The sequence below is a fragment of the Candoia aspera genome, chromosome 3, assembly GCF_035149785.1.
Source record: "Candoia aspera isolate rCanAsp1 chromosome 3, rCanAsp1.hap2, whole genome shotgun sequence".
NCBI classification, from domain to species: Eukaryota; Metazoa; Chordata; class Lepidosauria; order Squamata; family Boidae; genus Candoia; species Candoia aspera.
The window spans coordinates 134,594,556-134,607,362 of NC_086155.1; the positions used below are offsets into that span (position 1 = coordinate 134,594,556).

At 37.2% G+C, this 12,807-nt stretch overlaps 1 protein-coding gene across 3 annotated transcripts in view; it reads left to right on the forward strand.

The window, feature by feature from the left end:
• The window catches only part of TNFRSF11A (TNF receptor superfamily member 11a), a 42,319-nt gene extending 31,135 nt beyond the window's left edge, over positions 1–11,184 (forward strand). For 2 of the 3 annotated variants that reach the window (XM_063298785.1, XM_063298788.1), the window contains exons 8-10: positions 646–698; positions 2,870–3,683; positions 8,172–11,184. In XM_063298785.1, the coding sequence (XP_063154855.1) occupies positions 646–698; positions 2,870–3,683; positions 8,172–8,569 (1,265 nt within the window). In that variant the 3' untranslated portion in view covers positions 8,570–11,184. The remainder of the gene's footprint in view (positions 1–645; positions 699–2,869; positions 3,684–8,171) is intronic. The other variant, XM_063298787.1, reaches the window with a different exon arrangement.
• Positions 11,185–12,807: the final 1,623 nt, after the last annotated feature.

The window sequence follows — 12,807 nt, forward strand, 5'->3', positions numbered from 1 at the left end:
CAGACTACCCAACCAATCACCCACATACAGCTAGGTCATTAGCAAGTCAGTCATAGACTGATGGCACATGACATGGAACAAAGACCCAAGTGATATGGAATGTTCTGTTTTAGTCATGGATGGATAGTTAAGATAGACACATCTTCCATTTATAGAATAAGGGGGGCAGGGGGAATCACTTTGCAATTCACATTTTAGCACAAACCCTTCAAAAAACAAACTTTTTTTTAGTGAAGTAGATTTAAAAATAAATTCATACCAACAGTATTTAGGAATTAAAGATTATGTAAGCTTTATTATTTTGTGCATTTGTGTGTCATCTGCCTTGCTTACTGTTCTTTCTTTAAAGTCAGTAGACACAGTTATAGTAAGTGTACAAGTCTATTGAAACTAATGGTTTAAGTGTGCTTAATTGTGATAAAATGTAATGTTGTTATATATCTACTATAATATGTCTCATTCCGATGGTTCACTATGAATACATTGCTTAATCCTATTATTTAAAAATGAATATTTATTATAATCTGTTTTTGTAAAGGATTTTTATGCAGCTAGCCTTATTATGTATGGTTGCCTTTGTGATTCCCTAATATTCTGCTAAAATGCTAGAATCTAACTGATTCCTATTTCTATATCTCCTTCCAGCAGATTTACGATACTGGGCTCTGGAAATATGCCACCAAATAAAAAGGAAAAAGGTGAATTCTAAGGCTTTATGGATTTCCATACTGTTTTATTTGCTCTGTTCTGATATCTTTGTTTGCTGGAAAACTCTTAAGTGGTGAAATAAAGTTGTAGATTTGTAAAAACTGTTCAGTCAGTGCCATACCACATAAGGTCAAAAGGAAATGGTGAGAGTATAAGAAACAAAGAACCACGAAGACTCCCTTGGCTTTAAGTCATAGGAATTTAAAAAATGGTTTTGAGTAATTTGTCTGCAGTTTGCTGAAATCCATTAGATTTTATCTTAACAGATTATAACTTTTACTACTGAAAACAGTATAATTACTTTTCATTTCTCATTAGCTTTCCTGTGCAGAGAATTGGGCATATTTAAAGCTCCATACAGTCCATTCTGCCTAGCAATTATTTTCCTTTTCTCTAATGATATAGTATTTAAGTTCTTATTTCACTGTAATCGCTCTTTTTAGTTATGCTCTAGATATTGTTTTATTTAGTGTTAATATGCTGGTTTGTATACATTTTCAGAACCCTCAAGTAGACCCCTATAGCTATGGAAAACAGACAATAGATGTCAGAATGCTTTAACTCTGTTAAAAAACCTAAGAATTATGAAAAAATTAATCATTCAGGATATAGCTAACACTGATCGTATCTGAATCTCTGTACATCCTGACAGCTTTTCAACACTTCATATACATTGCTTCATAATTATTGTACTAATTCTGTAAAGTAAATGCATATTCCTGAAAAAGTTAGTCATTCAGGTTTTTTAATCAAGAGAAAGGATAGCTAAGGAGATTTCTGAAAGTAAACCCTGTTTTATCAGTTTCAAAATACTAGAACCCAGAGTTATCAAGCATAATTAACTGGCAACAAATTCAGAACAATAGAAATAAGGACTTAATTTAGATCTGGATTAAGTAACCTGGTACCTGTGCGCACCAATATAGCTATAGAGGGCTCCTTTGGGATTTCTTCCTTTTCTGACGACCTAACTTTATTTTATTTTAATTAATAATTAATTAAAAACATATGAAAAGCTGGTATGTTGCAAAGCCCCCACACTATTTCTATTTGAAAATGCCTCTGGATGCCAGAAATCTTCTGAAGTACTAGAAAAAAATTTAAAAGGTATTTGCTGTGTTTCGAAATGTGATTACTTGACCAGGAAAGGACAAAAAGCTGGGAGGCTGGATGGGATAGCAGAGAGCAACCACACTAAAGTTTGGGCTAGTAAATCAATATGCCCATGTTGGTAGCTGTTTTGTGAATGGAGAAGCCTATCCATAGCAGCAGTTTATGACAGAATTCAGATGGCCCATCCTGTAAAAGAGATGCCTGCACTTCAGTTTAGATGATTTTTTAAAGGAATTATGGAGATTCATGGAGGAATCAATACAACTACAGACAGTCCTCTACTTACGGTTACGTTCCAAGAAGCTGTTCATAAGTCCATTATGTTTGTAAGTCCAACCAAGTATAAAAACAATGCACAATAGTGCTGCCAAGTATACATTCGCAGCGCACCATAAACTAACCCTTTCCCATGTTCTCCCACCTTCCGGGACTTTCTAGGTTGGAGTTGTGGACAGGTTTGTTCATATCGGCAAAAGTTCGTAACTCAAAAGTTCGTAAGTACTGTCTGTAGTTGGTTCTTCCATGTTCAGAAGCAGTTTGATACAGTTGCTTAAGGGTAATAGAAAGAGAGATATTATGGCCTTCAGATCTTAAAGCTTCCCCAGGGCATCTGGTTGCTCACTTAGAAAGTGGATACTGGACTAAATGGATTTTGGTCTGATTTAGCAAGTTTATCTTATTACCCTATATCCTCTTCACCATTTTGGTGAACCACTTCACATTATCTATTACCTATTGATTGATGGATCATGTGTCATGAAATTGATGTTGACTCTTAGGGACCACATAGATAAGATTTTCTCCATGACAATCTATCCCTAACCTGGTCCTTCCAATAGTGCACCCATTGTAATTGAGTCCATTCACCTTGCTGCTGGTTGTTCTTTTTCCTTCCACCTTTCCCAGCATTGGAGACTTCTCCAGAGAGCTAGCTCTTCACATAATGTGTGCAAATTATGATTATTTGAGCCTGGTCATTTGTGCCTCAGGTGAGATCTCTGGGTTGAAACCTAGATTTTTTTTCCTGAAGTGTTTTCTTTTCTTGCAGGATTCTTCTTGTGATACATTTGTAAACACAAATGTAGCACATCCTGCTGGCCTTCAGCTTTTGGGAGAGACTTATTTGCTGGATCTTGACAAATACTGCTTTCCAGATGATATACATTACCCACGTGAGCACCTCCTGAATGAAAAAGATGGCCCTGATAAAATCCTTTATGGATCAAGAGAGGATTTCCCAGCACTGTTTCTAACTACCATGTCTGAAGATGACCACTTTAGACAGATTCCTATGGAAGATGAGTACACGGACAAAGTATCCCATGGGCCATGTTATTTACCTTTAGTGAGCCAGTCTGAAAGCAAACCTCCATCACCCTTCACTGAACCCCTAGAAGTCGGGGAGAATGATAGCTTGAATTACCTTTTCACAGGAACAGAAAATCTGGTGGAATTAGTAAACTGCTGTTGCTTGGACCCATCATGTGGTATGGACCCTATTCATGCTTCATCACACAAATACCTGCAGAGTTCTTGTAATCAGCTCACTTGTAGCAAGATGAGGGATGTTGCTAATGAAGATATAGGCACCTCCCTACTAATGTCTGAAGAAACACATAGCCTCACTTTCTCATCTTGTAGACAACCTCCTAACAAACTGGACAATGCTGCAGGTTCCTTAAAAAAAAGTGGATCTTCTCTGCTGGACACCTGTGGTTTGGAACCTTCTGTGGACCAAAATGGGTCAGCAAACAATATTGGGGACAGAAGTAAATCATCAGATGAAAATGGCACAAAGGACCAGAATACAAAAAGAACATCTGAGTCAAGCTACAATGCTTCAGATCCCCCAGCAGCATCTGGTAAGCCCACTATATGTAGCTTACTTTATTGTTAGAGGTGGATATCATTAAGCATCTACAGAGCAGATTGCAGCATCTATCCTATTTTGAAAAAGCTAAGTAGGGACAGTTGGTTAGTACTTGGATGAGAAACTAAAAAATCTCAGCTCTGTAGACTATGTTGGGAAATTAAAGAAAGCAGTAGCAAACAATTTCTGTATTGAGGTCAAGACAACATGGATGTGTCCATGTGGTCTTCAGGGGTTGAGGTCAGCTTGGAACATTTTTATACTGTTATCTTTACATTAAATAACAACATTTCAAGCTCTTTATCTGTGAAATAGATGTAGTGGTACATATAACTCTGAAGTTCAATGTAGAAGATGAGGAAGAAAGGCAAGTTAAATAAAGGCATTGTAGACCTTAGATCTATACAGGTCTGAACATCAAAATTATACCTGTTCCTTGCTCAGTTTGTAAGAATACACTGTTGTATAAAAGTCAAAGTCAGAGGCAGAAAAGTGGAAGCAAATGTTTACAGCAATTGCTTCATATTGTTTCATAGTAAGGCTTGCTCTGCATGTTACTGTAGCAGTTAATTTTAAAGATCATTTAAATAAGGCAAGAACCTTTATTTTTCTCTGAGATTTTGGAAATGAGCTAGACCCAATGTGATTATATTCTGGTGCCAGTGGTTTTTCTCCACCCAGCAAAAAAACCTTATACTTTTTTGGCACTCCTTACCCTGGTTAAGCTAGTTGGCCAGCCAATGTTGTGGTGATGGTTAAAAGGAAGAAAAAACCATTCACAGTCAACCTCCAATTACAAACTGTGAGAGGTACAACTAAAGGAGATGAAAATATTAGTCATACTTTTTTAAAGCATCCATGCTGTAAGCCTTCTCTAACCTGCACTCTCCAAATGTGTTGGAGTCCTCATCATTTACAGTTGATAGCAATTAGCTCTAGTGGTAGAAATTGTAGTATAATTGCATGTGACAATTAGCTATAATAGTAGAAATTGTAGTCTAATGTGAGTGTAGAAAAGACTGTTGAAAAATATTTTGAAAAATATTTTCAGGATACTTTGATGCATAATTATTTTATGTCCCTTGACAGTTATCCTGTTAAACAAAATATGAAATATCCATAATAATAACCACTACCACAACAATTTATTAAACTCGTTTGCTGCCTGACTCTCAACAACTCTGGGCAGCTCACATCAAACAAAGAAATTACAATAAAATCAGTATAATGTAAACAATTAAGATAAATGATGTCAAGTGAGATGAAGCTAGGGGGGTCTCAATCTCCCTCACCAAAGGCCTGGGTAAAGAGCCAAGTCTTTATGGATGTTCTAAACAACAGTATAGTGGTGGCCATCCAGATCTTGGGGGAATCTCATTTCAGACGGCAGGTGCTACCTCAGAGAAGGCGCACTTCTGGGGTCTCAATAGATGACATTGTTTAATCAAAGGAACCTGGAGTGCGCAATCCCTGCAGAATCTGATTGTCCAGGCAGAAGTTATGAGAGACAGGTGGTTCCTCAAGTACCCAGGCCATATGCCATGTAGGGCTTTATAGGTAACAACCAGCACTTTGAAGTGTACTCAGAAGCAAAGAATGAGTTCTAAAAAACTAAATAATTGGTAATTATCAACATACAGTATGTACTTACAGGTAGTCCTACCTTAACGACACATGGTCACACCACATAGCAATGGAAATTCTGACACTTCTGGTTGCCATCGTTAAGGGAATCACCATGGGTCATTAAGTGAGGGTGTCACATGGTTGCCATTTGCGTTCTCCTGCTGGCTTCCCCATTGACTGCTTGTAGGAAGCCAGGAAAGAAGGTCACAAATGGTGATCACATAACTGCAGGACTCTGTGACACTGTAATTGTGAGCCAGGCGCCAAGCACCTGGATCACAATCATGTGACCACGGGGACACTGCAACTGACATGGGTATGAGGACAGGTTGTAAGTACCACTCATTCAGTGCCATCGTATGTTTGTTCAGTCACTGAACAAGTGGTCATTAAATGAGGACCACCTGTAGAGTAAATCGCAGTGCTTTCCAAGCATTATAATCAGTTGCATCCATCAATGGAACAGAATACTGTTCCCTCTTTAACCCCTGCATACTCTCCAAATCTAATTCAAATATTGGGGGGAATCCCAGGAGCAGATGGGCAAGAGAGACTTTTATGGGGTGAATAAATGTTCATTCACATAATGTTGGAGATTATGTTGCATTTTCAGAATTTTCCTCTGGTGAGTAACTTCTTAGCATTATAACTCTTTACAACCTTGTTCCTCTACCTCAGACCCTAGTTATTGCAGATCAGGAGTCCATAAATGATCTGTTTTTCTACCACCCTAAATTATTAATCAAAAATTGATGAGAAAAATTACAGTGGCCCTATTTATCATGTGAAAAGTGTTTCTCTAAGAGATTGCCTTGGAAAATGTTGTACACTGGAGAAGCTGGGTAACTTGACAACTTTGGATGGCCTTAATGCCTTTCCAGTTTTTCTAGTAAATGAAGAAAGCAAAGGTTGTTGTAGCTTTCTGAAGCATCTTGGTCCAAAAAATCAGTAATGGTATTAGTAGGCTCCTTCAAATCCTAGAGTCCACTTAGCACAGGAATGGGCAATCTGTAGTCATCCACATGAGCAACAACATCCCATTTAAAGCATCAAGACTGCGTAGAGCTGACATTTGTGGGCAGTTTTTCATTTGGATTCTTTTAAGGGACAACTCTGGGGTCTTAAGCCTCCATGAAGCTTGAGATCGCAATTTTTCTCCTTAATCTGCCCAGCGGGAAAAAAAATGGGTCCAACACATTCAGCACCATTCTCTCTGATGAAAACACGACAGGCTGTATCTGCTGTGGCCCCCAGGCAGTACAGAATGGGGGAAGGGGGGGCAAACTGAAAATATTTACCCACCCCTGATTTTGTAGTACTAGAGCTGCTTTGACTAGGCTCATACCAATTTTATAAGCCATGATATAGTTTCTGTTTGTGGCTTAGTATGTTGGGCAAATCAAGCCATTATAGTTTATTCCATGGTCCATAGTTTAGCTTGCTTGAACATAGGCAATATGAATTTGGAATTCTTTGTCTTTTTTTCCTTTTAGTTCTCAATCTGCTCTGTGGGAGCATCCCTAACATTCATAATTTATTTTATAATTGAAATTTAAATACATGATCTTATGTATCGGTAATTTGTTTCTGCATGTATAAAATACGACAGTCTTGGTATTGATTGAAAGCCATTTTTTAAAAAAAATTGCTCATAGGCTGAACTATACTATAGGCTAGTTCTGCTACCTTGATTCCATCAGCATATATATACAGTATGCTATACCAGAATTTCTGTATTCCTTAGATATGGAAGTCACCTCCTTTTTTCTACAGCTAATGGAAATGTACACTTCAATAGGAAGCAGGGAACAAATTCTTCATAAGAGCTTTCTCAGACACAGGATCATTAGAGTCTGGTGCAGAAATGTGACACTGATTGATGTCTTAATAGCAGTTAGATAATCAGGGGGCTCAAGTGTTCCCCAACAATAGTTCTCTTTTCTAAACTAAACAAATGAACATGTTGATACATTTCACTAATCAATCTGCTGAATACGCTACAGTGGCTGGTTTAATATAACACACTAAGCTAAATCAAAACAAAACAAAACACTACATGACTTAGCATGTTGTATCTATCTTCTGTTCTCTGCTCTTAATGCTCATCATCATGAGAACAAAACAGAATCCAATTATTGTATATTATAAATTATCCAATCCAAATATAACACATTATATTAAGCCATAGATAATTGGTTAAACCACAATTGGCTAAACTCATACAACAAACCAAACCATAAACTATAATTTAGTTGCTGGGTTCACACAGCATGCTAAACTGAAACTAAATTAAGCATATTATGGTTTAAGTGCAGTTTATGCAAACTGGATGCCAAAATAATGTTAACTGGTAGAATGTGCAAACCTATAATACAGTATATTGCCAATATCCTGACCGACAGGAAGCTCTGGCGTGGGCTGGTCCATGAAGTCACGAAGAGTCGGAAGCGACTAAACGAATAAACAACAAAGCCAATATCCTAATTCTGATTAGGAGTTTTGGTAGTGTTACAGAAGCATTATACCCATTTACCTATAGCAGAATTGCTTGTTTGTCTGGGTATAAGTTTAAAATATCTCATTTTGGCTACTTATGAAGGGTATTCTTGTCAATCTGCTAATTTGAATGACATATTTTCCAGAAATGCACACAAGATTTATGAAGAGAGTATTTTATTTCCAGCTGATGTTGGCTTGGGATATCAGTTTTTACTTTTGTACAAACTATGTCCTTCCTTGGAATATTGACTGGTTGCGATCCTCTTATTGTGATATTTAAGCTCTCAAAGTGTAGACATGTTGTAATGTATTAATTATGTATGTACCTCTTTCCCTCTGCTCTGACCCCTTTTAGGAAATGTGACAGGAAATGGGAACTCTACATTCATTTCAAGTGGACAAGTCATGAATTTTAAAGGTGAAATTATTTTTGTCTATGTTAGTCAGAACTCCCAAGAGGGGTCAATGTCTCCTGGATCCAGTGATGACAGCCTGGGGAACCCAGTGCAAGAGGAAAACCTAAACCGCTGTGAGACATTTGCAGGCAATGCTCACCACTATAAAGAAAAATGTGCTGAAATCAATACATATCATGGCATGGATCCTGGACAACCTCACAGCACTGTGGGAGAATATAAGAGGACTTTTGGGCCTATTGGTCAAGAAGAGAATTGTGAAGGCCAGAAGAAGCAGCACCTCTCTCATGAGACCTCACAGCCTATACAAGAGGAAGGAAAGCCAGGATATTCTTAAAGGAGATGGTGCATTGATGCAGACTAATGCTTGTTATTGGTATTCAGTCAAAAGAACACTACCATTCACTGAACATGATCTGGAAAACAGCATGCAGGTAGCACTAATTAAGCAAAGAAGCCTTCTCTTGGTTGCTGAGATGTCAGACTGCTGTGACTGACAGTACAAGTGGTTTCTTTGCTCCACTATAAAAACATAGAGGAGACTGTTGAATACTTTTATTGCTATGTGGAATATTTTGGTTTTCCAAAAAGAGAGTAATGCTTCAGAGATGAGATGCATTGTATCATTGGTGTTCTTCCAGATGTCAAGGATTATGTTCCTATGGAATTGACACATGCTGCATAAGACTTTCATCCACAGGCTTTGTGTTTTTAGAATGGTAGCTTCTGTTTATGTACAGCGGTAACATTAACACAGCTGCCTTACTTTTGCTGTGGAAAAAAACAGATGACAGTCCAGTGAAACATATTTTGTCTGTCCTCATGTTTCAGATAGGATTTCTGCCTTTTTTTTTTTAGTTTAAAAACATTTCATATACATTGTTTATCCACAAGCTTAAAATGTTTCAAAGGACACTGAAATTACTCTGCATCTGAGTAAGAGTAGCTTCATGCCACTCCTGCTGGGCTTGCACCTAAATTTGCCACTGGATGAGTAAAATGGTGAGTTGTGCTTGTAGAACAGTCCCATCACTCAGTATTTCAATTGCTACAAAGCCTGATTCCAAATTAAAATAGTACAACTTACACTTTGTGTGTACCCACATAAAAAAAAACAAAACTCCATATTCTCATTAATGGTGTGAAAGAAGACTGACTGCTAATGAGCACTTTTTCTCAAGACAGGACAGATAGGCTTGTGTATTTTAGATAAGTGTAAATAAGATTACAATGATCCAGCAATTAACATTGTTCCAGTCATGGTCTGTCAGAGCAACTTCCAGTACAGTATACGTAGAAAGGATGACTAGTTCATTTAATATCATCAAATGATATTAATCCATATCTGAGGTAAGCTGTCTTTAGATTGTGTTGAGACTGAAATCATTTTATTGTTCTGTAGCACACTAAGGCTCCAAAACCTTGAGGGTCATCTCTTGACATTATTGACATGCTGTATACAATATAAATTTTAAAATATCTAAAACTACAGTAATGATTGTATGAACCAAGGAAGTGGGTTTCTTAGTGAATATTTATAATAGTTTTATTTGCTAAAATTCTGATTTTGTAAAAAAAAATTCACAAATAATGTTTTGCCAGCTGTCCCTTTGATATTGACAAACTCTATATTGTCTTGATATTTCCAAAACTTGCTTGTGGCTAGTAATTACTCCATCAAGTTTGATGGATGGAGTACCAAAGAATCAAGAGTTCAGCTTCCCCATTCTCCCCCATCCCCTACCTTTATTTGCAACCTTTCACCTTCCTCATCTACTACATTAACACCTATGGAAGTGATGTGAGAGAAAGAAGTAACAGGATAGACTCATTCAAATATGGCACAATGTCATCCTGCTACTTCTCTAATTCTGAGTGGAAAGGTTACATCTTTCCTGGGTATATGGAATGAAAGGAAATGAATGAAATTTTGAATAAAGGGCACAGATTCACACAGTTCTACATGTGTTTGTACATAATTTCTTTTTGATCTTGGAGGAAGCAAAGTTATAAAATGCATTTGAGGGTACTGTCGTTTACTATGCTACAAGTATATTGTGTTGACGTGGGGACAGACCAAAGTATTCCATGATACATAATAATACGATAAATATAATGGTTCTAATGCTACACGAAGAATGTAAGAGGCATATACTGTCCCATGGAATCCAGCATGTGAAACTTGTGAATTGCTTCATCACGAGATCAGTGACATTAGGGAAGAATTTTCTGCCAAGATAGGCTGGTTATGTAACTCTTTCCAGTGCATGCCATCATCTGTCAGAAGCCCAAATGCTCAGAGATTGACCATGCTGCCTTCTGCTGGCCCTTTTTTCCCACTACAGTATTATGCACTCCTAAATTCCTGATAAAACAGTATAGCCTGTCTTTCTCTGTCCTGAAGCATTGAAGTGAACACATATAAGCAGTTAGTGCTTTTGTTTTATGTAACCAAAATGTATAATGCATCTTCATAATTGTCACTAGAGAAACATTGGAATGTGCCTTTATATTAGGTCAGATGGGCTACCTAGCTTAGAAATATCTATCCCAAAAAACAGCTGTTCTTCAGGGTCTTCCGATTACTTGCTCTTTTAGGATGTGCGTGTGTGTCTGTGTGTACTGTGTTAATCTTTGAGACGCTATTCTGATCCATCAGAGGGTTTTTTTTAATGGATTTTCTTTTCAGTCTTAACAATCTCTTTCCATTTGTTGTCTGTTATTTTCTTAACAGGCTTTGTACACAAAATTAGTTACATATGTGGGTTTTAACATACATTTTCCCAACGTCTATTTTTAGTGAAATTTCTAGGGCATGTTTATTTAATGTACATTTCCTCAATGCAATTTTAAAGGAAAATTTCCTCTTTTATGTAACTTTCCGTAATATATGCTTGTTTTGTTCACAACTTTGCCAAATATATGCTCTTTCATGGACTCATCTTTTACAAATAGATGTGTTGTGCAGATTTTTGACTGGAGAATAATGGACAATAGCAGACTCTGTTGTTGCCACTGGAGGTTTTTACAAATCACACTCATGCAAAACAAATGGTAGGAAGACTGAGGTCACACTGGCATTGTAATATTGAAGTGATTATGTGGAACATTAGGAATATGTGACTTACAAGAAATGTACTCCAGAAGAAATTAACTTCATAACTGACATAAAACATGCATTTGAACCTGAGTATTAAAAGTCAGGATAAAGTTGCTCAGTGGCCCTCAGAAAGAAAAGGATGTTACAGAATTCAATGTTGCATTAAATTTGAGGCTAGGTTCATATGAATGATACAAAGATGATGTGCATTTTGGTGCACTAAATATTAAAAATTAAATAGACATTTATTTTAATCATTTCTAGCTGAATCTCTTTCATTGGTTCACTGTATTCCATTCTATGTTCTTAAAATGTTTTGAGTGCATGTGTGTAAATCTCGTTGACAATAAAGCAGGATTGGTCACCCTGAGTCAGGGGAAAGGCATGGGGAATAAGAGTCTGATTCCCAAATGTCCCAAGGGTGAAGGAATTTTGTTTTTTTTTCCTCCCTTCAAGGAGGGAAAGAAAGGATGCTTTAGAGGGACAAATCTCCCTTTGAAATCTAGACTTCACACAACCCACTAAGCCTGTTTTTGAAGCTGTACTCTAACATCAGTGTACATAAAACCAAGGCAAAGGAAGATATAGAGGATTATACTGGGAGAGACCATCAAACTATCATCGATTATGTGCCATCAAGTTGGTGTGAACTCTGTGACCAAATAGATGGATTTTCTCCATGACAATTTGTCCATAACTTGTTCCTTCAGGTCTTCTGATGGTGTACCCATTGCCACTGTAACTGAACCCATGTTCCTTGCTGCTGGTTGTCCTCTTTCCTTCCACCTTTCCCAGGATTAGAGCCTTTCTCCAGAGAGCTGAGTCTTCAACTCTATCATTACCTGAGATTTAAATTATGCATCCTTTGATCCTTGGAAGGACAACAGCTAACACACCTGCCTTACCTCTAATAGGCAGATTTTGCTATTCATAAGTTTGTGCACACAGATGAACAAAAGTGACAAGTGACTTTTTTGTAATTGGCTGAATGGACTTCTGTCCATTCACCCACTCATTCACTTTCCCATGCTGTGTGTATGTATACATTCAATGTGCTACTATGTTAGTTCAATCAATTGAACAGGAGCTTTACCTCTCTCTGGCTTGTACTTTACTGAATTGAAGTCTTAAGAATTCAAGCATGCAGGTTTGCTCCCTGTTACCATATTCTAAGCATTATTATACATTGCCAACTACTTTGAGAAAAACTTGATTTAAAAAAGTACGGGAAGAATTAGATACTGCAACCTGTCTCTAAAAAGCTGCAAGGAGCAACTACAATGTACTGATTTTCATTTTAATGCATTTTCTTTTGGTTTGTTCAGATGCAAAGTACATAACCTTCATGATGGAAACTTACTGTTAAGTATAGTTGTCACATTCCCTGAATGTTTTGTTTTAACCTGAGGAAAGAATACTTACTCTTTTCCTTTCTGTTTTGTAGCATGTTGCATCAGCCCTTCATGCTGTGTCTA